Source organism: Oncorhynchus clarkii, chromosome 14 (genome assembly GCF_045791955.1).
Source record: "Oncorhynchus clarkii lewisi isolate Uvic-CL-2024 chromosome 14, UVic_Ocla_1.0, whole genome shotgun sequence".
NCBI classification, from domain to species: domain Eukaryota; kingdom Metazoa; phylum Chordata; class Actinopteri; order Salmoniformes; family Salmonidae; genus Oncorhynchus; species Oncorhynchus clarkii.
Window position 1 is genome coordinate 15,178,306 of NC_092160.1, and position 24,195 is coordinate 15,202,500.

Below are 24,195 nucleotides of genomic sequence, written 5' to 3' on the forward strand. Positions count from 1 at the left end.
AAATGGTATCCTTTTCTCTACACAATGCCCTACTTTTGACCCAAGCCCTATAGGCCCTAGTCATAAGTAGTGCACTATAAAGGGAAGATTACTATTTGATTACCCTCCTGCCTGTTTGCTGAAAGTAGTGTTGTCTAGGCAGCAGGAGGCGTTTCAACGTTTCCCCAGAGGAAACAGCATCGACACTCAGCTGCCCTTCACCACCATACATAGAAGAGTCCCCTTAACAATTTATTAGGAAACTGCCCTGTCCTGTTACAGCTGCTTTCAATCCACACGATCAAGATGTTGTTTGGCGTCTTTTCAGATGGGCTATTTGCTGCACTAGCCCATTGGCCACCTGGGAATACCCGCTCTGTGTGGTGGCATGATGGTCTAGTTAGGGATCTACACTAGACACAAATACATGCTTTATAAAGGACAGATCAGTGCAGTCCACTCCATCAATCTGTGATTACGATTATGCCTGGAAATAGAAGAATGAATGGCCGTTGATTTAACAGTATATCAGCTCCATATTGTTTTGTCAGTTCTGTTCTCCTATGTGAAAGGGGGTAATCACCTGCCCATCTTTTTTGCTCTAGTATGTCTTAACCCTTGTTGCTTTCGGTCCTCCTCCTCAGTAAACGTTGACCTGTGCACTTTGACATTGGACCCCGGCCCAGCACAAACTGTATCACCAATATCAGACATCATAATCAGGCTAGTGTCAACTGAGATACTAGTAGCCTGATACATGCTACTGTCAACAGAGATACAGTACTAGTAACCTGATACCATGCTAGTGTCAACAGTGAGGACTTGTAATTTCATCGTGAGACCAGCTGAGACCAGTGGAGCAAAAAACTCATAATTATCAGCTTCCATCTAGTCAGTGCATTAAACCACTTCACCAGGCCAAATGTATACAGTCCTTTATTGAAAATTTATATCTTAACAGCCTTTATATCTATTAGAGCCATGTTTGCGCTGAGGCGAACTACAGGCCTTCAGTGTGTGACAGGTTAGTACAGCGGCGAACCTATAGGCCTTCAGTGTGTGACAGGTTTGTGATTCTGAAAGGACAGCAACCATAATACCAGCTTGTAGGAGGGTGCACTTTTTCTCAAACACAAAGGGCCAGTGGAGTAGTGGAAGGTACAAGCAGGCATAAACTGTAAACCCACATTTTTTTCAGTGGGCATTTTTATACTCGCTTCTTAATACCTATTGATGGGTATCAAAGTAGTGTAGTGGAGCGTTCTGTCTCCTAGAGATGAACGTACTTTGGTGCGAAAAGTGCAATCAATCCCAGAACAACAGCAAAGGACCTTGTGAAGATGCTGGAGGAAACAGGTACAAAAGTATTTATATCCACAGTAAAACGAGTCCTATATCGACATAACCTGAAAAGTTGCTCAGCAAGGAAGAAGCCACTGCTCCAAAACCACCATAAAAAAAGCCAGGCTACAGTTTGCAACTGCAAATGGGGAAAAAGATCGTACCTTTTAGAGAAATGTCCTCTGGTCTGATGAAACAAAAATAGAACTGTTTGGCCATAATGACCATCGTTATGTTTGGAGGAAAAAGGGGGAGTCTTGCAAGCTGAAGAACACCATCCCAACTGTGAAGCACGGGGGTGGCAGCATCATGTTGTGGGGGTGCTTTGCTGCTGGAGGGACTGGTGCACTTCACAAAATAGATGGCATCATGAGGGAGGAAAATTATGTGGATATATTGAAGCAACATCTCAAGACATCAGTCAGGAAGTTAAAGCTTGGTCACAAATGGGTCTTCCAAATGGACAATGACCCCAAGTATACTTCCAAAGTTGTGGCAAAATGGCTTAAGGATAACAAAGTCAAGGTATTGGAGTGGCCATCACAAACCCCTGACCTCAATTTGTGGGCAGAACTGAAAAAGCGTGTGCGTGAAAGGACGCCTACAAACCTGACTCAGTTACACCCTCTCTGTCAGGAGGAATGAGTCAAAATTCACCCAACTTATTGTGGGAAGCTTGTGGAAGGCTACCCTAAACGTTTGACCCAAGTTAAACAATTTAAAGGCAATCCTGCCAAATACTAATTGAGTGTATGTAAACTTCTGACCCACTGGGAATGTGATGAAATAAATCATCCTCTCTACTATTATTCTGACATTTCACATTCTTAAAATGAAGTGGTGATCCTAACTGACCTAAGACAAGGAAGTTTTACTTGGATTAAATGTCAGGAATTGTGAAAAACTGAGTTTAAATATATTTGGCTAAGGTGTATGTAAACTTCCGAATTCAACTGTATCAATTATGTCGTGCGATAGAGAAATCATGGCCAAAGTAGCCTATACAATCGCAAAGCACGTGAAATATATTTACGTGCACACAGCCTAGTTTCAACGGAATATAATCTGCAGGCAGCAAGAGCGTGCAGCTCTCAACTGGTTTTGGCATGGAGCAGCTCACAGAATGACATCGGTAGCCGGTAGGGTAGGAAAGACGTTTCAATTTATGAGATCTACCAGTAACTGCTAACTAAGGCAACAATGGGTATGCAAATCAGGCATTGAAAAAGTTTAGTCCGAAGTGTTGGTTAGTAGGCTATTTATGATGCGTAATTGTCATAATTTGCTTTTTGCATCAGGGGCATAGACATCGATGGGCCTGGGTGGACAAGAGGCCCACCCACTGGGGAGCCAGGCCCTGATAGGCCCAACCAATTAGATTGATGTGGTTTAAGCATTGTTGTGGACTTAGACCATAAAATTGTTTTTAATTTTTTTTTATTAAAAGAAGTTGATTTTGAGAGTGAAAATCAGACAAATCTATAGCAAAACGCATAGGAAAATATAGGATTTTTAACACTAGGCAGGCCTTTTGGGAACTTTTGGGCAAAATTAGAGTTTAACCACTTTTCCTGGCACCACTACACCACTGCGTAGGACCAATGGAAAGACAGCAGTCACACACAGCATGATGTTAAAGATAAGCAGTCCTTAAACTTGGACATAATAAGCCAGTAGGTCCCAATCATAATAATACAAAAACACAACCATTAAGCATATCCCAACTGACATTTACAACTATTACTTAATTGCAAAAAACATTTCACGTTTAGCACACAAAGTAACCGGTGACCTAGTTTAAAGTGGAACTGACAGCGTTTTAACTACTTTGCAGATATGAAACAAACAGACAATCATAATATCATTTAAAAAATATACAATTCCCAGTTTATGCTACAAAACCAAGTTTAAAAGCGGTTTTAAAAATAGGTTCTAGGTTCTCAATGATACATAACATACACTAAGGCATTGTTGGCAGAATAGATGGATGCAGTTCAATGAACGATTAATATAATTCACCAATACATTTCTGGGTAGTCCAAAAAATATTTCTATCTGGTTGTAAATCACAGGTGGCCAGGTACATTGTTTGCTGCCTCCATTCAGGATGCACTTGTTCAGATTCAATGACTCAATATTTTGGGCAAAAACGGACGAATGTAACTAAGGCTGGGAATGGCAATATAATCAAACTAGCAAGGGCGATGGTCACAAGTCAGACATAATGTGGCTAATAGGTTAGTGTATCTATTTATGTAGCAAGCTAAAAACACAGAGCCTAACTTTAGCTAGCTAGCTGCTATGAGGATGTCATGCCATTGGAGTAGTGGGTGAGTGACTGGCTTTTCCCCCTTGTAATATTCATATGTGTAAACATACTGAATTACAGAACTGACTGTTACAGAACCGGCTATCAAGCTCACAGAAGAGTCATCTAAGCTCACAACATTCAACACACCGTTTGGAAGCTACAGGTTCCGTCGCCTGCTTTTTGGGATTATCTCAGCCCAAGACGAGTTTCAGCGAAAGATCGACAAAGTGTACGAAGGCCTCAACGGAGTTGTGGCCATTGTGGATGACATCCTTGTCTATGGTCGAACCAAAGAGGAGCATGACCGAAACCGCCGCGCGATGCTGCAAAGGTCCCGCGAGAGAGGAGTCCGGCTCAACCCTGAGAAGAGCACAGTCGGCGCTACAGAGGTCAGCTACTTCGGACATCTTCTCACAGCGACTGGAATCAAGCCAGATCCATAGTAGATCTTAGCCATAAAAGAAATAGAGCCACCAAAGGACCGTGCAGAGCTGGAAACAGTGCTTGGCATGGTCAACTACTTAGCCAAGTTCGCACCCAGCCTCTCCAATGCTAATGCACCCCGGCGTCAACTGCTAAAGCAGTCCAGTGAGTTTCTCTGGGACAAGCAACACTGCATTGCGTTCCAGAATGTGAAAGACTTGATCACAAGAGAACTAGGACCAATCCTTGCCTACTACGACCCCGACAAAGAGCTCAGACTCCAAGTGGACGCGTCGAAGTATGGACTGGGTGCAGTGCTACTGCAAGAAGGAAAGCCCATCGGCTATGCTTCCAAATCTCTCACAGACTGTGAGAGTAAACTACGCTCAAATCGAAAAGGAGCTCTACGCCATTCTGTCCGGATGTAAACGTTTCCATCAGTACATATATGGACAACAAGTCATTGTGGAATCCGACCACAAGCCCCTTGAGTCAATTATAAGGAAACCACTAGCCGCAGCCCCGCCAAGGCTACAGAGAATGATCCTTCAACCACAAAAATACGACTTCACAATCACTCACCGTCCAGGCAAAGACATCCCTGTCGCAGACACACTCTTCAGGAAGTTTCTTACCTATAAGGACAGCAGCCTCAGTGAAGGCATGAACTCGCAAGTGCACACTGTGTACAGTAACTTACCAGTTAGTGACACAAAACTGAAGGAGATCCAAGCAGAAACAGAAAAGGACTCACAACTCACACTGCTGAGGAAAGTCATACAGGATGGATAGCCTGAGGAGAGGAGAAAATGCCCTCAGAGCATCTCAGAATTCTGGAACCATCGTGATGAACTATCACAGATCAACGGAATAATTTTCAAAGGAGAGAATCATTATTCCTACCAGTCTCAGAGAAGAGATTTTGACAAAGATCCATGCTGGACACATGGGCATGGAAAAGTGCAAACAGAGAGCACGGGACATTTTGTTTTGGCCCGGAATGTGCAAACAAATAGAGGACATTGTTGGTAAATGCGCCATCTGTCTTGAACGACACCCCTCAAACACCAAAGAGCCAATGTTACCTCACTGTATCCCAGACCGACCTTGGCAGGTCGTGGCAACCGATCTGTTCACCTGGAACAACGAGGACTACATCGTAACAGTGGACTACTACAGCAGATACTTCGAACTCGACAAGCTTCACAGCACCACATCTGCAGCTGTGATACACAAGCTGAAAGCAGCCTTTGCCAGGCATGTCATTGTCATTGTAGAGACTTTAATATCTGACAATGGGCCCTGTTACAAATCAAATGAGTTTGAATCCTTCACAAAAGCATGGGAGTTCACACATGTCACCACAAGCCCGCATTACCCTCAAAGTAATGGCCTTGCTGAAAAATCTGTGCAGATTGCTAAATCACTCATGGATAAAGCAAAAGCAGACGAGAGACCCCTACCTCAGTCTCCTTGAATACTGCAACACTCATGTTGACAACTTAAAATCACCAGCCCAGCTGTTGATGAGCCACAGACTTAGCTCAATACCTCCCCACTTCAACCAGCAGCTTCAACCTGAGGTCGTCAGCTACAAGGAAATGCATGAAAAACGTGCACAGAGACAACAACAAAAGCGATACTATGACAGGTCAGCTAGACCACTGCCACCACTGATCGATGGAGAGTCAGTTAGAATCCAGGAGCATGGCCTCTGGAAGCCAGCAGTCGTCATCCAGCCAGCTGACACTGAACGTTCATATCACGTCCGCAACGCAGAAGGAGTGGTGTACCGCCACAATCGTCGTCACCTACTGAACACAAAAGAACAACACACTGATGAGATGAACTGTTCCCCTGAAAGAGAACGTGATGGACTAAACACACACACAGCACAACATACACCATACTTATCTGCAACACCACAAGAACTGTTGACTGACACAGAAGCAAGCCCAGAGCTGTCCTAGACCTGTGAAATGTCAAAGGGTGTAGGCGGATCGCTGCCCTAAAAGAGTTTCAGACTGTAAACTTGTTATTGAAAGTTCACTTGAAATGCTTTGGTATTGTATTTGTTTGAAATGTTAAGATGTTATTTCTACATTGAAAGCTGAGTTGCTGAGAATCACTTGTTTGAAAAGTAACAGTATGGTGGATTATTGTTTCAGAGTCTATGTTGATTCAGTTGGTGTAGTATGCAATATAAATGGTTACTTACCTTGAGTTCAAACCACAGAGCATGTATTCAAAAGAAACCCTTAGAATATGGAAACATTTTTCTTTTGTTTTAAAAGAAGGGGGATGTAATATTCATGTTTAAACGTACTGAATTGTAATTGGATGCATTTTACCGCCATATGCTATGATTGGTTAAGACCACCCAAATGGTTAGGTCATGGTCAGTTTGATCCTGGTTGGCGATATGTGAACATGCCAGTTATAGCTAGCTAATAAAGAGCTACGTTAAGAATTATCCTGTAGTACTTCATTTCATTATTTTGTACAAAGTGTGCGAATCAAGACACCCCTCATATCGTTTTTTGGTGGCTATATACAGCTAGAGATGCAGGTGTCACAAACTAACAAACACTTGAATGACTGTTTTCATATCATATCTCTTGTGTTTGCAAATTTACTCTGGCTATCTAACGTTACTCTGATTTCAGAGCACTCTCGTCTCAGTGTGCCAGAGCGCAGAACAACTGATGGATTTACGAACTCGCAACACCTGCAAAAAAAGTCATAGTTAGTCAAGAACACTCTAGATGACATGTAAACCGCCTAACCAGCTCTGCTACGCCAAGTAGAATGGTCAGAGTGAGGTGTTTTCTCATTTGGGTCTGGAAGTAGCTAGCCAGCAAGCTAGCTAACTTTAGCCAGTTAGTTAGGGTGCTTGGTTTGGACAAGCATGCATTGGCAGGCAAGCTGCAGAAGGACAAGGGGGCTATAATTCCCCATCGTCTATCAGTGCAATGTTGACGGCCAACTAGTTGAAAAAGTTTGAGGGTTTATCTAATGTTCCTTCGTTCGATTTTAGCTCATCTTGCTTTGGGTAGCATTAATGTTAGTTGTTGTTGATATACCTAACTGAGGGAGAGAGAGCCTACCTCTTCATAATTGTTTGATCAATAGAACTGTAAAGTTCCCAAATGTAAGAAGACTCCCGTGGTGTTTACACATTCGCAGAAATCCATTCAGGTGTATTTTGTGGCTTTTGGTGAATGCGCTCTAATGATCTAAATTTGCGCTGTTGCGACTGCCAGTCTAGTTCAAAGTGAATGATGGCAGGCCCATGTGGCAAATGGCTTGTTTGTATAAAGGTCTACTGTAGCTCTGATTGACTATAGTGCACCAGTCTGGTGGACTCCTGTCTTAGACAAGACAGATGTTTTTATTCCGTTTTATTTACACCAGTGTCTATTAATTGTCCAAACGCACGCCAACTTTCCCATTCTATATTGCAATAGAATTTTCACAAATGCCTTAGTATACAGTACGCATTTCCCAAACATTCTAAGAATTTATGAACACGTAAACTTAACCATATCTAAGAGGTCGCTTGTCAGAATCTTTATTTTTGGTTTCATATTCTTCCTGGGGGTGTATTAATGTATACAGATTTTAAGATTTCATGTTGCTAAAATATTGTCAGTTCCAATTTAAATGCATCATTGTTTCACACACAAGCTATTTTAAAAGAGATGGCTAACAATAGCAAGCGCGCTGCAAAAAAACAAACACAGTTCCACTCACCAGATAATGATAATTTAAAAATAACTTATTTTTGAAATGTATTCTGGAAAAGTGAGAAGCTAACAAATTAGCAACAACATCCTCTTTGATAACACCTGCTGCAAACTAGCCAATAACAAAAGCTAGCTAGCTAGACTGGGGAAAACTACTGCTCGCTATTGCGCAGTGACTTGTTGGCCTTGAAGAAGGTAGAAGTTTCCATACATTTCTGTAAAAATGGTCCCACTCATTAAGTCAAAATGTGACCGCTTGATTCCACTGTCACTCCAAAATGTTGCCCTAATACAGTTGAATGGCTGACTTAGCTAGCTATTTATCTCCCCAGAGACCAACAAAGAAAAATCCTGATTTGATATTTTTTTCTCTTCAGTGTTAGCCATTTTCTTTCCAACAAAAACTGAAGAGATTAAATCAGAACACATTGAAATTATTATTATTATTCAGTGCATTCGGAAAGTATTCAGACCCCTTGACTTTTTCCACATTTTCCAGCCTATACCCATTTATCAATTTACACACAACAACCCATAATGACAAAGCAAAAACTGTTTTTTAGAATTTTTTGCAAATGTATACAAATAAAAAAACTTAAATATTAGATTTACATAAGTATTCAAACCCTTTACTCAGTACTTTGTTGATGCACCTTTGGCAGTGATTACAGACTCAAGTCTTCTTGGGTATGACGCTACAAGTTTGACACACCTATATTTGGGGAGCTTCTCGCATTTCTCTCTGCAGGTCCTCTCAAACTCTGTCAGGTTGGATTGGAAGCGACACTGCACGGATCTTTTCAGATCTCTCCAGAGATGTTTGGTCGGGTTCACGTCCAGGCTCTGGCTAGACCACTCAAGGACATTGAGACTTGTCCCGAAGCTACTTGTGCATTGTCTTGGCTGTGTGCTTAGGGTCATCGTCCTGTTGGAAGGTGAACCTTTGCCCCAGTCTGAGGTCCTGAGTGCTTTGGAGCAGGTTTTCATCAAGGATCTCTCTGTACATTACTTGTACAGTACTTTGCTCTCTATCAGAGTGACAATTGGGTTCTTGGTCACCTCCCTCACCAAGGCCCTTCTCCCCTGATTGCTCAGTTTGGCCAGGAGGCTAGCTCTAGTAAGAGTCTTGGTGATTCCATACTTCTTCCATTTAAGAATGATGGAGGCCACTGTGTTCTTGGGGGACCTTCGATGCTGCATAAATGTTTTTGTACCCTTCTCCAGATGTGTGCCTCGACACAATCCTGTCTCGTAGCTCTACAGACAATTCCTTCGACCTTATGGCTTGGTCTTTGCTCTGATATGCACTGTCAACTGTGGGACTTTATATAGACAGGTATGTGCCTTTCCAAATCATGGCCAAATCAATAGAATTTACCACAGGTGGACTCCAATCAAGTTGTAGAAATATCTCAAGGATGATCAATGGAAAAAGGGATGCACCTGATACTGAATACTTTCCGAAGGCACTGTATTATCATAATCATAATTTTATAAATCCTGAGCCCTTCTCTGATGGATTAGAAGGACAATTTTCCCCCACTGTGTTTGGGTTAGTAATCATTTGTAGAGTGTCTCTATTTTCCCTCAGTATGCATTTTTTCACTATTCTGAATGTCTAAAGAATCCATATGTTCAGAAATATTAACACAGAAATACTGGACATTGTACTGGACAACTCTTATGGTGGTGAGTTGACAAAATGACCTGATACCTTGCTAGTGTCAGAGATATTAGTAACCTGATACCATGCTAGTGTCAACAGAGATACAGTACTAGTAACCTGATACCATGCTCGTGTCAACAGAGATAGTACTAGTAACCTGCTACTATGCTAGTGTCATACAGTACTAGTAACCTGATACCTTGCTAGTGTCAGATATATTAGTAACCTGATACCATGCTAGTGTCAACAGAGATACAGTACTAGTAACCTGATACCTTGCTAGTGTCAGATATATTAGTAACCTGATACCTTGCTACTGTCAACAGAGATACAGTACTAGTAACCTGATACATGCTACTGTCAACAGAGATACAGTACTAGTAACCTGACACCATGCTAGTGTCAACAGAGATACAGTACTAGTAACCTGACACCATGCCAGTGTCAACAGAGATACAGTACTAGTAACCTGATACCATGCTCGTGTCAACAGAGATACAGTACTAGTATCCTGATACCATGCTAGTGTCAACAGAGATACAGTACTAGTAACCTGATACCTTGCTAGTGTCAGAGATATTAGTATCCTGATACCATGCTACTGTCAACAGAGATACAGTACTAGTAACCTGATACCATGCTAGTGTCAGAGATATTAGTATCCTGATACCATGCTACTGTCAACAGAGATACAGTACTAGTATCCTGATACCATGCTAGTGTCAACCTTGCTAGTGTCAGAGATATTAGTAACCTGATACCATGCTAGTGTCAACAGAGATACAGTACTAGTAACCTGATACCATGCTCGTGTCAACAGAGATACAGTACTAGTAACCTGCTACTATGCTAGTGTCAACAGAGATACAGTACTAGTAACCTGATACCTTGCTAGTGTCAGATATATTAGTAACCTGATACCATGCTAGTGTCAACAGAGATACAGTACTAGTAACCTGATACCTTGCTAGTGTCAGATATATTAGTAACCTGATACCTTGCTACTGTCAACAGAGATACAGTACTAGTAACCTGATACATGCTACTGTCAACAGAGATACAGTACTAGTAACCTGACACCATGCTAGTGTCAACAGAGATACAGTACTAGTAACCTGACACCATGCCAGTGTCAACAGAGATACAGTACTAGTAACCTGATACCATGCTCGTGTCAACAGAGATACAGTACTAGTATCCTGATACCATGCTAGTGTCAACAGAGATACAGTACTAGTAACCTGATACCTTGCTAGTGTCAGAGATATTAGTATCCTGATACCATGCTCGTGTCAACAGAGATACAGTACTAGTATCCTGATACCATGCTAGTGTCAACAGAGATACAGTACTAGTAACCTGCTACTATGCTAGTGTCAACAGAGATACAGTACTAGTAACCTGATACCTTGCTAGTGTCAGAGATATTAGTAACCTGATACCATGCTCGTGTCAACAGAGATACAGTACTAGTAACCTGATACCTTGCTAGTGTCAGAGATATTAGTAACCTGATACCATGCTAGTGTCAACAGAGATACAGTACTAGTAACCTGATACCTTGCTAGTGTCAGAGATATTAGTATCCTGATACCATGCTAGTGTCAACAGAGATACAGTACTAGTAACCTGATACCTTGCTAGTGTCAGAGATATTAGTATCCTGATACCATGCTAGTGTCAACAGAGATACAGTACTAGTAACCTGATACCTTGCTAGTGTCAGAGATATTAGTATCCTGATACCATGCTAGTGTCAACAGAGATACAGTACTAGTAACCTGAATAGTTGTGGTGATATTGTCTTTAGACTCTACTGCGACATCCATGTTTTTCTTTGTGTCATTTGTTCATGAATAAAATTGACCACAAAGGGTTCATATTTTGACAGTTTAGCTCCAAAATTTCACTGTGCCAATCTAAGATCTTTAAGGGGAACACGTTCTGATGGGGAGGTGTTGTGTGATGGAACACCGGCCCTCAGGCGTCATCATGGACATTGGTTGATGTATCAGACGTCTCATTGTTGACCACCCCCGGCTCATTCCATGTAATTAACTATGTATGGGGCTAGTGGCTAGCTAGACCCAGGAGTCATCTCTCACCCCCTGGACACCTCACCGTGTGTGTGTTACGTTCCCCAGTTTCTGTGTTGTGGGTTTGTTTGTATGTATGTGTTTCAGGATGGCTTCCTGAAGCCCAAAGCAGCTGATTGGTCGACCCCATCGAAAATTGGAGCTCTGACCCCGCCCTCTCATCAAAGGATACAGCTGTCTTCAATTACAGACTCCTTCTGCATTTTTACAAGCCAGTGTTCCTTTGTTAGGAGGGGGAGCTTCTTGGTATGTCCTGTGTTGGTTGTTGCTCAAATAGAGCTTCTTTGATGTCCTGTGTTGGTTTTTGCTCAGACAGGTTTTTGTAAAGTATTTTGTAACCGGTCCTGCTGAGGTATGTTTTTGTCACAACGACTGTGTTTTGATTATTTAAATTGATTACTTACGTTAGTAATTATTTTTTGTTCCCAGGGGGGAAGGGGAAGACACCTTGGGAGTGCTTAGGCAAGAGGACTGCGTGCATACATATACCCGTAGTATGTACTTTTGTCTATGCACACTAGGTAAGACCTGGGCGGACCACCCCTTGTATTTTGGTTAGCGCGCCAGGTGGCGTTAAGAATAGATAAGTAGTGGGTAGGTAGGTAATGTAGTAGAGGGGCTCTTTATCTTTCCCTTTCTCTGCTTTGTTTCCGTTCAGACCCTTTTCCCAAAAATTACCATGTGAAGGAATAAATTCCCTGTTAATGGTAACATTATCTGGCTCAGTCATCCTTACCCACACCTACAGTCACATACCTCTTTCACTCCACAGGGGTTTGAGTGTAGCAGGGTGTTGCGTTCCCTCCTCCGAGAGGTGTGCGTAACTGTGTGTGTGTGTGTGTTCTAGCCTTTAACAAGCTCATAAAAAGCCAAACACTGTCTGCAGAAACCTTCACATAATGATCATGCTGCCTTCTAGAGGAAGGTTGAGCTGAAGGTGAATGAGTCTCTAGGTGTGATGTTAAACAACACAGAACATGATGAATCAATGGGGTGGATTAGTGGAAAACGACCTGGAGAAAGAAAATAAAAACAATTACGATCAAATGTTATATTTAGAAGAAGTGGAATTGTAGGGCCAAATACTGTAGTTATTGCTTGAAGTGTAGTGTCTTGTGAGTTGCTACTACTACTGCTAATACTACTACTATTACTACTACCGCTAATACTACTATTACCGCTACTACAACAATTCATAAAATGATTTCTCTAAGTGTAATTGTTGTATGGCTATTAAAGCATCTCCTTCCATCATGAAAAAATGCATCTGCCTCCCTCCTCCATCCCTCACCTCTCACTCCATCCCTCTCTCGATTTGATTTCCAGGTGGCCCAGAGACTGGGCCTCCCACAGGATCTGGTGTCATTTTACATTTTAAACAGATATTCAAGGGGCCATTAGCCCAGAACAGCATCAGCCATATGGTGATAGTCTTTGGCGTCGGGGAAAGGCCTGGATGGCAGTATGTGGTACAGTAGCACTGACATACTTTCTCTATGGGGAAAAATGTATTCATGCCTAGAGGTACGGAATCATCCGTAGACTTCTGTAACCCAAAAAATATGAATTGATGCCTAAGCTGCATTTGTTTTGCCATCTGTTTGACAGACGTTGGATGCCAGAGAGTCATTTAACTTGTATTCGAAGCAATAAATAACTGAATATTTTCATGATGCAGATTAATAGTGTCTGCCTTTCTTTAGAAAGTGCATTACATTTTCCCCACAGAATTTCTCCAAGAGTTCTCTTTGCTTTGTGTCCAGGTTTTCTTTAAATGTATCGTAACCACTAGCCAAAACAACGTCACTACTAATCGCTAAAATAGAAGTTGTGTGGGTGAGCTGTTGTTGAAGACTACCCAATCCAGCAGCAGAATAGCCTGCAAACCTGCCCCTTTAATCCTCTGGGTTTCCAGTCTGATTATTTAACCAGGGCTAGCTGCTCACTGGTCCGTACGAGGGTCAAGAGCACACAACCCCACCCCCTCACATATGCACCTAGGGAATTGCCTGAATTCCTGACACTCCTAACTAATGATTTGTATCCTCTGTCAACACAGTATTGTGGAACTATTCATGTCATTCAGAGCAGCTATATTGGAGGATATCTAAAGTTTACCTTCCAGGCAGGTCATATACATGCTTCCTAGTTCATTTAGTTTTCTCTTAATTCAACCCTGTTCTACATTCATTGAAAGAACAATATCTCACTTTAGATGGATGCTATTTTTGTATTCAACTATAAATAGTGCACGCATCTTCAGTTTGGGTGTTTACTATTGTCGTTTAGTTAGACAATTGACAGCTCTAAATCACATAAATGACAAGCTATGAGTAAACATGACTAAACCACTCGCTTTGGTCCGTCTGAGCTGAAGAAGTGAACCTGCACTACATGGTACGATAAATAAAGTGGCCTCACATCTTCGGGATTCAAATGCACTCTGGATTCTTTTCTATGTAATAAACAAGTGATTTGTCCCCAAGGGACGCTCCTTTGTACTTGGGCTATGCATCATTTGCATCATTTGTATGTAACACTGTAATTGCTTAGTTTTTTTCACGATTTGGTTTGATGTTCCATCGAATATGAACACGCAGCACGTCTGCTGTTGTGTTCACTGTTATGGGTGATGATCTGGTTCTATGGAGTTATTGACTGTAGGTATGACCATAGAATCATAGAGCAGGATCTCTATCCACAGGATAAACATGGTATCACTGCATTGTAAAGGCTTCACATTAAAACAGTGCATTAAGATGGGGTACATCGGGGTCACTGTCACTGATGTCATATTTCAGATTTCTACTCCTCCGGTGTATTTATTCATCTATTGTGTGTCTGCACGTGTCTGGTTTACACATGCAAACACCTACTTTATAATGCAATCCAGTGTATGTATTGCTACATTTATTGCACACATTACCCACCGATCCGCCTGTTCCTCTCAATATGCACTACTTCATAAATAACTAAGCATATCCATTACATGTCTGGATGCATTTTGTCAGCAGACGCAGTGAACAGGGAGTGGTGAGCGCACTGGGCCTGTTTTGCCTCGCCTAGACACCTTGTATGAGAGCACTCACATTATTTTTAGGCCAATGAGAAGCTCTTTAGAATACACGTGAGTTACTGTCTGTCTGAGTTACTGTGTTTGTGACTTACTGTGTGTGTGTGTTACTGTGTGTGTGTGTGTGTGTGTTACTGTGTGTGTGCAGCAGAGAGTGGATAACATAGTCGTAAAGTCTGAAAGCTTTTTAAAGAAATTACCCAAGCATGTTAGAGATTAATTTAATGAAAGAGGAACTCAGGAGAGAAAGAAATGTGTGTACTGTTTTCACTCGCTCTGAATAAAGGTAGGCCTGATAGGATGGTGTTACAGGCAGGCCTGATAGGATGGTGTTACAGGCAGGCCTGATAGGATGGTGTTACAGGCAGGCCTGATTGGATGGTGTTACAGGCAGGCCTGATTGGATGGTGGTACAGGCAGGCCTGATAGGATGGTGTTACAGGCAGGCCTGATAGGATGGTGTTACAGGCAGGCCTGATTGGATGGTGTTACAGGCAGGCCTGATTGGATGGTGTTACAGGCAGGCCTGATAGGATGGTGTTACAGGCAGGCCTGATTGGATGGTGTTACAGGCAGGCCTGATAGGATGGTGTTTGGACAGGCAAGCCTGATTGGATGGTGTTACAGGCAGGCCTGGTGTTACAGGCAGGCCTGATAGGATGGTGTTACAGGCAGGCCTGATAGGATGGTGTTACAGGCAGGCCTGATAGGATGGTGTTACAGGCAAGCCTGATTGGATGGTGTTACAGGCAGGCCTGATAGGATGGTGTTTGGATGGTGTTACAGGCAGGCCTGATAGGATGGTGTTACAGGCAGGCCTGATAGGATGGTGTTACAGGCAGGCCTGATAGGATGGTGTTACAGGCAGGCCTGATAGGATGGTGTTTCAGGCAGGCCTGATAGGATGGTGTTTCAGGCAGGCCTGATAGGATGGTGTTTCAGGCAGGCCTGATAGGATGGTGTTTCAGGCAGGCCTGATAGGATGGTGTTTCAGGCAGGCCTGATAGGATGGTGTTTCAGGCAGGCCTGATAGGATGGTGTTACAGGCAGGCCTGATAGGATGGTGTTGTTAGGAGTGAAAGTCTAAGTGATATTTTATTGCACGGCAGGGAAATACCACTCAAAAGATAAGCTACAGTCCTTCTTAGATCTGTAATAATAGTATTTATTCCAGCCTTTGTTTTTTCTGTATTAATTATCTTTTATGTTTTTCAGATCGTATAACAGAGGTGAATACCAATGTCTACGTCACCAGCTTTGGCCCAGTTTCAGATACAGACATGGTGAGACCACATTCTAATTTTACGAGTACCTTGTTCCCAAACTGAGCTGTGCTGGGCTGGCCTGGTTACACATTCATCATAGAAAGTAAACTTGTAATGTGTTCAAGATTTAAAAAGGCTTCTAAAGTTTGTAATTTCCATTTAACAAACATTTTCATTAATTATAATCCACATAGCAACATTTCCTGTTGCTGCCGGATTATTTTCCTGCTATGAGAAACTTTTACATTTAAAATAGCGTATCTGTATGTAGGGGAAATCAGTTTTATCTGAATCATTGTACCACTATTCAGAAGTCTCTGCAACTGATAACCATGAACTCAATTGTGATAAACAAGATAGGAGGGTAAAGGACCAAATTGGTTCTTGTGATTAGTTTCTGTAGTGTTTTACAATTGAAACGGGGAGTAAATAGCCTAAACCATTCTTACAACAGGATAATATGGTACCTCACAGAACTTTGGTGGAACTGAGCACTTAGTTTAAATACTACACAACAACACAGAATAAACCAATCATGATTTTGTCATTCCAGGTGTTTTGTTTACCGCTTCATTGCAAAACCTTGACACCATTTTCCTTTTTGTCACTTATTTGGACCACTTAGTCTTGGTCGTATTCATTGAGGCACACCATATCAAAACGTGTTGCCTTAGCTATAATTTTCTACTCTTTTTCATCCTGACTGCTATTTCACTGTCCGGCCTCCGTTTGGTACAGCAACATATATATATATAATCTCAGATTCTCCTATCATTCCCTTCTTTTAATGTTTTCTTAGTTTTTTTTCAAGGGCAGAATTGTCCGTAAATGTTTCTTTCCTGGAGCTCATCCCCATGCATTTTTGTCATATCATTAACATTAAATCTAGAAAGTCTGATTTTGTAACCTAACCAGTTGGCAGGTTTCCCGTAACAACATTTTGAGGATTTAATAATTTGTGGTTGTCATCTTCAAAGTTGTTTCTGCGGATTGCTTAAAGCAACATTTGCATGCCATTAAATGTATTACATGTAAAAGGCTTTGAAAATAGAAAAGCTTGGTGAAGGCAGATGCTTGTTTTTGTGAGAAATCTTTGAAAAAATAACAGGAATTTCAAGTTCATATGAAAAGCGTATACAAATATGTCATGTCTCAAAATCGATATACTTCTTACCTCTATATTGTTTTATGTCCTGTGGATTTAAGAGGAAAGATGACAAATTTAATGGGAAAGTGAGCCTGTCAGGTAGCCTTAATTCAGCGATGCAATTTTCCTGAATTTTTACCACTTTTTCTCTCTGGCCTCCATTGATTTAGTCACCCTAAATTGGGGCACCCTAAATCTCCAATAACTTTTAAACATATTATGATATAGACATGGGGTTTTGACCATTGGTTTCCTTTAAAACGACAATATTCAGAGCAAGCCATTCTGTAAAGGAACATTATGGTTCCGCTTCAAATGATTAAACATTTATGATGTTTGAAATGCAATGCAGAATTCAAAAGCTCATTAATGGAATAGCAAAATATACATTACGGACAACTATTAAGTATTCACTAGGCGAGTGTCCCATATCATGGCAAGGAGCAATAATGTAAGATGTGTACGATGATCTTGATGCAGCCACGACTTAAAATCCTAGGGAGACTAACTGTATTCTTATTTATTAACATTTGTGCTTAGCATTTATACAATAAGGATTTGTGCATGGTTGTTGGTAGCTGGGATATATGAACGATAACTCAACATAGTAGGGAATTCCAAAAGATTGTCCAGTGGACTACACGAGCTGCATGTAAAAGATATAAAGCACATAATACATTATCTGTTGTTGCCATCAAATTGCTAGTGGCTAAAGTTAGAATGATGAATTAACCATTTGCATTGCCCATATGGTCTCATAAGATGTAATATACTGGACCTCACACCTAAGGCCTATACTGTATTTTTTTCCCAGCTCATATGATTTTGAACACACCAAAACACATACCTCTTCCAATACCGTTTGTCCTGGAGCCCTTAACAAGCCAGGTATCCTCTTGAGGGCAGGATTTGGAGACGGACGGATTAGATTCCTGGGATATGATGATCTAAGACAGGATAGTGTGGCATGTAAACATCTTATGCTATTTACTGTTGCTTTTGCAGTCGGAACAGGCTGTTTGGCATTTCATGGGTGTTGTGTGATGTTTTCATTTGATTGTCAAATAAATCAGTTCAAAAAGTAGGCTACCTGCGCAGTTCGATCCACCATAATCATTTAGCCTACTATCATTTACTACTGGCAACTTTCACCTCTAATTTGAACAAGTTTCTGCTTACAATTTCTGACATTTGCTTGTCAACTATAGTTTGATACATGCAGCTTCTCTTCTGTCATAACTTGTTGCCCCAGAAGACTAAATAAAGTAGTGCTCACCAGAATAATATCTTACATCGATAGACTGAATGCATTAGTAATCTAGTTAACACGGGTAAAGTTGTCTGTTTTGTTTAGGGGCCGTGGGGGGAAAAACGCAACAGTGGAACGATTGGTCCTGTGCAAAATGTCCAAAATATCATCAGTTTGACCAGTTTTAAGGAAATGAAAATCTGAGAAAACGATGAAACACATTTCTGATAAGACCTCAAGTCATCTTCGGTGCATATTTTATGTGGTTGAAAAACTGCCTTTTTGCATAAAAGTGTCATAGAGAACACATTACACAAACATTCACATTTTCTCAAGAGATGCTGAAAGAAAGAAATAATATGTTCCCAAGACAAAATTAACATTTGTTGTATAATTTCACTGCAAGAAATGCATAATTCTGCAGGAGTTAATATTAGATAACGCTACATGTGAGAGATTATAGGCCTACAGCAGGTGTCCATATTTCAATTACTATTCAATTTAACCCATACACTTAAATTAGGAATATTCTGTTTATTCATGGATACAGGGACACTCATGAGTGGGATATCAAATGTGCATGTAAACAGCTTATCCCAGATAAGACCTTAAGCGGGATATGAGCTACTATCCTGAACAATGTGTACATTTAAACATGGTCAGTGGGGTCGGAGAGGCGTGGTAGGTAGACAGTACACTAAAACCAGGGACCTCACCTTGTAGAGGCTGCTCCACTCTGAAATAAATCACCAGGAGAAAAAACATCCAGTGTGGATAAGTGGCAGGCCCAAGCGCATGCAGGAGGCGCAGTGAGTCAGTAATGGATGTTATATGGGATGCACAGCCTGGAGTGGAAGGGAAAGAAAGGGTGCCATCCACCTTGGTTTACCACAGGATATCTTCAAAGCCTCTCGCTAGGCGCTGCTTGTGTTTGTTGTTTATCTGCTTCATAGATTTGTTTTATATAGTAGGGATAGCACGGCATCGTTAGAAGTGTCACTTTATTTAAAAAATTAAGGAGCAGGTATTCCATATTCACAGTGCAGAAATATTACGTTTGCTATGTTTATGTGGAGATTAATTTATGGTGGCATTGTCTGTACCTGTGATATTAATTTGTGAAATTCATCTGTGTGATTGTTGTCGATTGTAGCCACAATGTTATTTCTTCCCACAGGAATACACTATAGACGTGTTCTTCCGGCAAAGCTGGAAAGACGAGAGGTTAAAATTCGACGGGCCCATGAACATACTGCGGCTGAACAACTTGATGGCCAGTAAAATATGGACGCCAGACACGTTCTTCCACAATGGGAAGAAGTCAGTGGCTCACAACATGACCATGCCCAATAAACTACTGAGGATTCAAGACGATGGCACCCTGCTTTACACCATGAGGCAAATACACAGGGTCACTGGGTTGCCAGGGAAAATACAGTTTAATTAAATGTTATTAATGTAGCAGGTTTAGCTTGTGTTCTTTCAAGTAAAAGCCTTGTCTTGTGGGAGTCAGAACGGCTCATAGGAGCCTATCTCCTGTTTCTGTAGCGTGAGGCAGCTTGATGTACAGGTACACCCCCTGGACAGGACGCTAGTCTATCTCAGGGCCTTACAATTCACGTGGAACAGGAAAATACAGGAGTACCAGTCTCCCCAATGTCACCTCAACCCAAACACATCTCATTACATCTCAGTTATAGATAATTTATTTTATTTTTTACCTTTATTTAACTAGGCAAGTCAGTTAAGAACAAATTCTTATTTCCAATGATGGCCTAGTGGGTTAACTAGTGGGTTAACTGCCTTGTTCAGGGGCAGAACGACAGATGTTTACCTTGTCAGCTCAGTGTCGTGTCTTTGGCTATGCCGGATTAAGTAATATGATATGCTATTCTATAGCTGTTATCTTCCGAATAAACTCTGAAAGATCTAGTAATATTTTACATCAATAGCAGTCAATATTAATCGTCACCTTATTTCAGTCTCATCTGAAAGTTGTAAATTCTTGGTTATCTTCACGAACCCTGGCTAACAAGTTGAATCAGCAATACAAAATTGGTTTAATTACAGTATTTATTTACTAAATACCTAACTAATCACACAGAATTACATATACACAGAATGAATCATACTTTGATTACAAATTATGTCATAAAGGAAAATGTCCTTAGCGGACAGAACAGATTTGACAGCTGGTTACACAAATAACGGGGGTCGGGTTTGAGTGAAAGAGCGGGAAGACTTGAGGAACAAAGGGAGAAGCTATGTCTATCGGGCCGTAGGCAGCTACTCTATCATAAATACAGAATCTTATGCATTCTAAATCACGCCCATTTGGAAAAGGAAAATGCAATAAATATTTACTCTGAGCTGCGCTTCAATAGGTTGGTGGTAGATGGAAGGCTGTGTTGCCCAACAGAGTCCTTTGAAGAGTGTCTCTGGTGGTGAACGGGATACGTTGTAGTGTCGTCGTTGTGTGGTAGACGCGATACTCTGTCTCTCCTCTCCTAGCCCACGTTTACAGCGGCCGCTGCTAACTCAACGGCTAGGAGGTATCACTTCTGTAGCAAATAAGAGTTCCAAGTTCATACCATTCGTAACCAAAGCTCACGCGGAGGTTGGCTTCATTCTGTAGTTATTATCTGAATCCTTCTGACATCGGACCGGGGGGTATAAATCTTACCCACAGGCCAACGTCATGACATCAGGGATTTGATCTTGCAGCCTTTCGGTTACTAGTCCAACGCTCTAACCACTAGGCTACCTGCCGCCCCACATTCTACACATTTTGCCATGAGGTTGAGAGAAAATGTTGCTGATTTAAAGCTAATTTCCTGAAATTCTCCACATATTGCCATGGGGCAGGGAGAAAAATGTGCAGTTTTATAGCTCATCTATAGGTACACATTTTGCGATGAGGCTGAGAGAGGGTTGAATATGCGGTAGTGGCTTTATTGCAAGATTTTACTCACTCAGTGCCAAAAGGGCCATTATTTTGACAAGCAAGTGCTTTCAGAATACAGAAGAAAAATATTGCCCAAACAGAGGCCATTTTGAATTGAATCATTGTCAGGTTCTTTAGGTGGTTAGAGCGTTGGACTAGTAACTGAAAGGTTGCAAGGTCGAACCCCCGAGCTGACAAGGTAAAAAGAAAACTGTCGTTCTGCCCCTGAACAAGGCAGTTAACCCACTGTTCCTAGGCCATCATTGAAAATAAGAATTTGTTCTTAACTCACTTACCTAGTTAAATAAAGTTAAACATAATAATAATAATACATTTGGCAGGAATGGAAATAGACACAGAGCATCTTCACTGCACATAGTGCAATATATTTCAGAAATTGCCCACTATAATCTGGGGATGCTCAGTGTGCCCTATAAGCATTTGTATCCCTTTGGTTTCCATCAACTCTGGTCCTGCTTAATTATTGATTTAACCTTAGTTACATTTAGGTTGAAAGTGGCACTCATGTTTTTTGGTACAAATGCATTGCTTGTTCATTCTAACACTACCAAACACATTAAACATATGCAGCTGAAGTCAGAAGTTTACATACACTTAGGCTGGAGTCATTAAAACTTGTTTTACAACCACTCCACAGATTTCTTGTGAACAAACTACAGTTTTGGCAAGTCGGTTAGAACATCTACTTTGTGCATGACACAAGTCATTTTTCCAACAATTGTTTACAGACAGATTATTTCACTTATAATTCACTGTATCAGTGGGTCAGAAGTTTACATACACTAAGTTGAATGTGCCTTTAAACAGCTTGGAAAATTCAAGAAAATGATGTCATGGCTTTAGAAGCTTCTGATAGGCTAATTGACACAATTTGAGTCAATTGGAGGTGTACCTGTGGATGTATTTCAAGGCCTATCTTCAAACTCAGTGCCTCTTTGCTTGAAATTGTAGACCTCTACAAGTCTGATTCATCTTTGGGAGCAATTTCCAAACGCCTGAAGGTACCACGTTCATCTGTACAAACAATAGTACACAAGTATAAACACCATGGGACCACGCAGCCGTCATACCGCTCAGGATGGAGATGCGTTCTGTCTCCTAGAGATGAACGTACTTTGGTGCGAAAAGTGCAAATCAATCCCAGAACAACAGCAAAGGACCATGTGAAGATGCTGGAGGAAACAGGTACACAAGTATCTATTTCCACTGTAAAACGAGTCCTATGTCGACATAACCTGAAATGCCACTAAGCAAGGAAGAAGCTACTGCTCTAAAACCGCCATAAAAAAAAGCCAGACTACGGTTTGCAACTGCACATGGGGATAAAAAGTCTACTTTTTGGAGATATGTCTCTGGTCTGATAAAACAAAAATAGAACTGTTTGGCCATAATGACCATCGTTATGTTTGGAGGAAAAAGGGGGAAGCTTGCAAGCCGAAGAACACCATCCCAACCGTGAAGCACGGGGGTGGCAGCATCATATTGTGGGGGTGCTTTGCTGCAGGAGGGACTGGTACACTTCACAAAATAGATGGCATCATGAGGGAGGAAAATTATGTGGATATATTGAAGCATCATCTCAAGACATCAGTCAGGAAGTTAAAGCTTGATCGCAAATGAACAATGACCCCAAGCATTCTTCCAAAGTTGTGGCAAAATGGCTTAAGTACAACAAAGTCAAGGTATTGGAGTGGCCATCACAAAGCCCTGACCTGAATCCTATGGAAAATTTGTTGGCAGAATTGGAAAACGGTGTGCGAGCAAGGAGGCCTACAAACCTGACTCACTTACACCAGTTCTGCCAGGAGGAATGGGTCAAAATTCACCCAACTTATTGTGGGAAGCTTGTGGAAGACTACCCGAAACGCTTGACCCACGTTACACAATTTAAAGGCAATGCTACCAAATACTAATTGAGTGTGTGTAAACTTCTGACCCACTGGGAATGTGATGAAAGAAATAAAAGCAGAAATAAGTAATTCTCTCTACTATTATTTTGACATTTCACATTCTTAAAATTAAGTGGCGATCCTCTGACCTAAAACAGGGAATTTGTACTTGGATTAAATGTCAGGAATGGTGAAAAAGTGAGTTTAAATGTATTTGGCTAAGCTGCATGTAAACCTCCGACTTCAACTGTATCTGTGTTTTGGGACGCTACAGTGACGCATTGGGCTTTATGTGTTGTATCTAGGTTGACGGTTCACGCAGAGTGTCCGATGCATCTGGAGGACTTCCCCATGGACTTCCACTCATGTCCCCTGAAGTTTGGCAGCTGTGAGTAATGCATACCAAATACATAGACGCACGGCGTCACTGGGTTGCCAGGGCATTACTCTCATGAAAGAACATGCGATTTGAAATTCGTGGAGGAATTAAAATGTGTCTAGTTTAAGTCGTACAATAGGTCATGTGTCGTATGTGTGTAGGTCATATTGATTTAGTTGGGGGGCCACCAGTTTTGAATGAATCACCACTGTGACCTTTGTGTTCAGTGTCGTTCAGTGCCGCTCCTCACTCTGCTCCATGTCAACAACACTGTCATATTGTCTTTTCCAAGAGGCAGAATTTGATCTTCTTGCTTCATTTGATTTGAGCCTAAACCCGCATACAGTCCCACTCTCAAGTCCCACACCATAACTAAACAAACCAAACAGGGGATACAAGACCAAACAAGACACAGGATAAGAATAGACTCTGTTTCTGCTGCTACAACTCTGCCAGTTACAGCAATAACCATTCCATAACCACTAAGGGTGTAGAATTACCTCCCACCCCCCACACACTTTTCACTTAAAACACACGCTGTCAGTAGCAGCACATATTTAGAAAGGCTTTGGTCTGAGCTTCTGGGAAAAAGATAAGAAGGTAGTGTTATTGGGTTTGGTGGCTGAGTTGAGCTCTCTGTTTTCATCCTAGTATTGATGCAGCACT

The 24,195-nt window shown here is 41.5% G+C and overlaps 1 protein-coding gene across 1 annotated transcript in view; it reads left to right on the plus strand.

Annotated features, from left to right (window-relative positions):
- Positions 1 to 24,195, plus strand: part of LOC139366000 (gamma-aminobutyric acid receptor subunit alpha-2-like) — a 66,249-nt gene that overhangs the window by 1,814 nt on the left and 40,240 nt on the right. Inside the window, exons 3-5 of the mRNA XM_071103072.1 lie at positions 15,851 to 15,918; positions 19,474 to 19,694; positions 23,456 to 23,538. Of these exons, the coding sequence (XP_070959173.1) occupies positions 15,851 to 15,918; positions 19,474 to 19,694; positions 23,456 to 23,538 (372 nt within the window). The remainder of the gene's footprint in view (positions 1 to 15,850; positions 15,919 to 19,473; positions 19,695 to 23,455; positions 23,539 to 24,195) is intronic.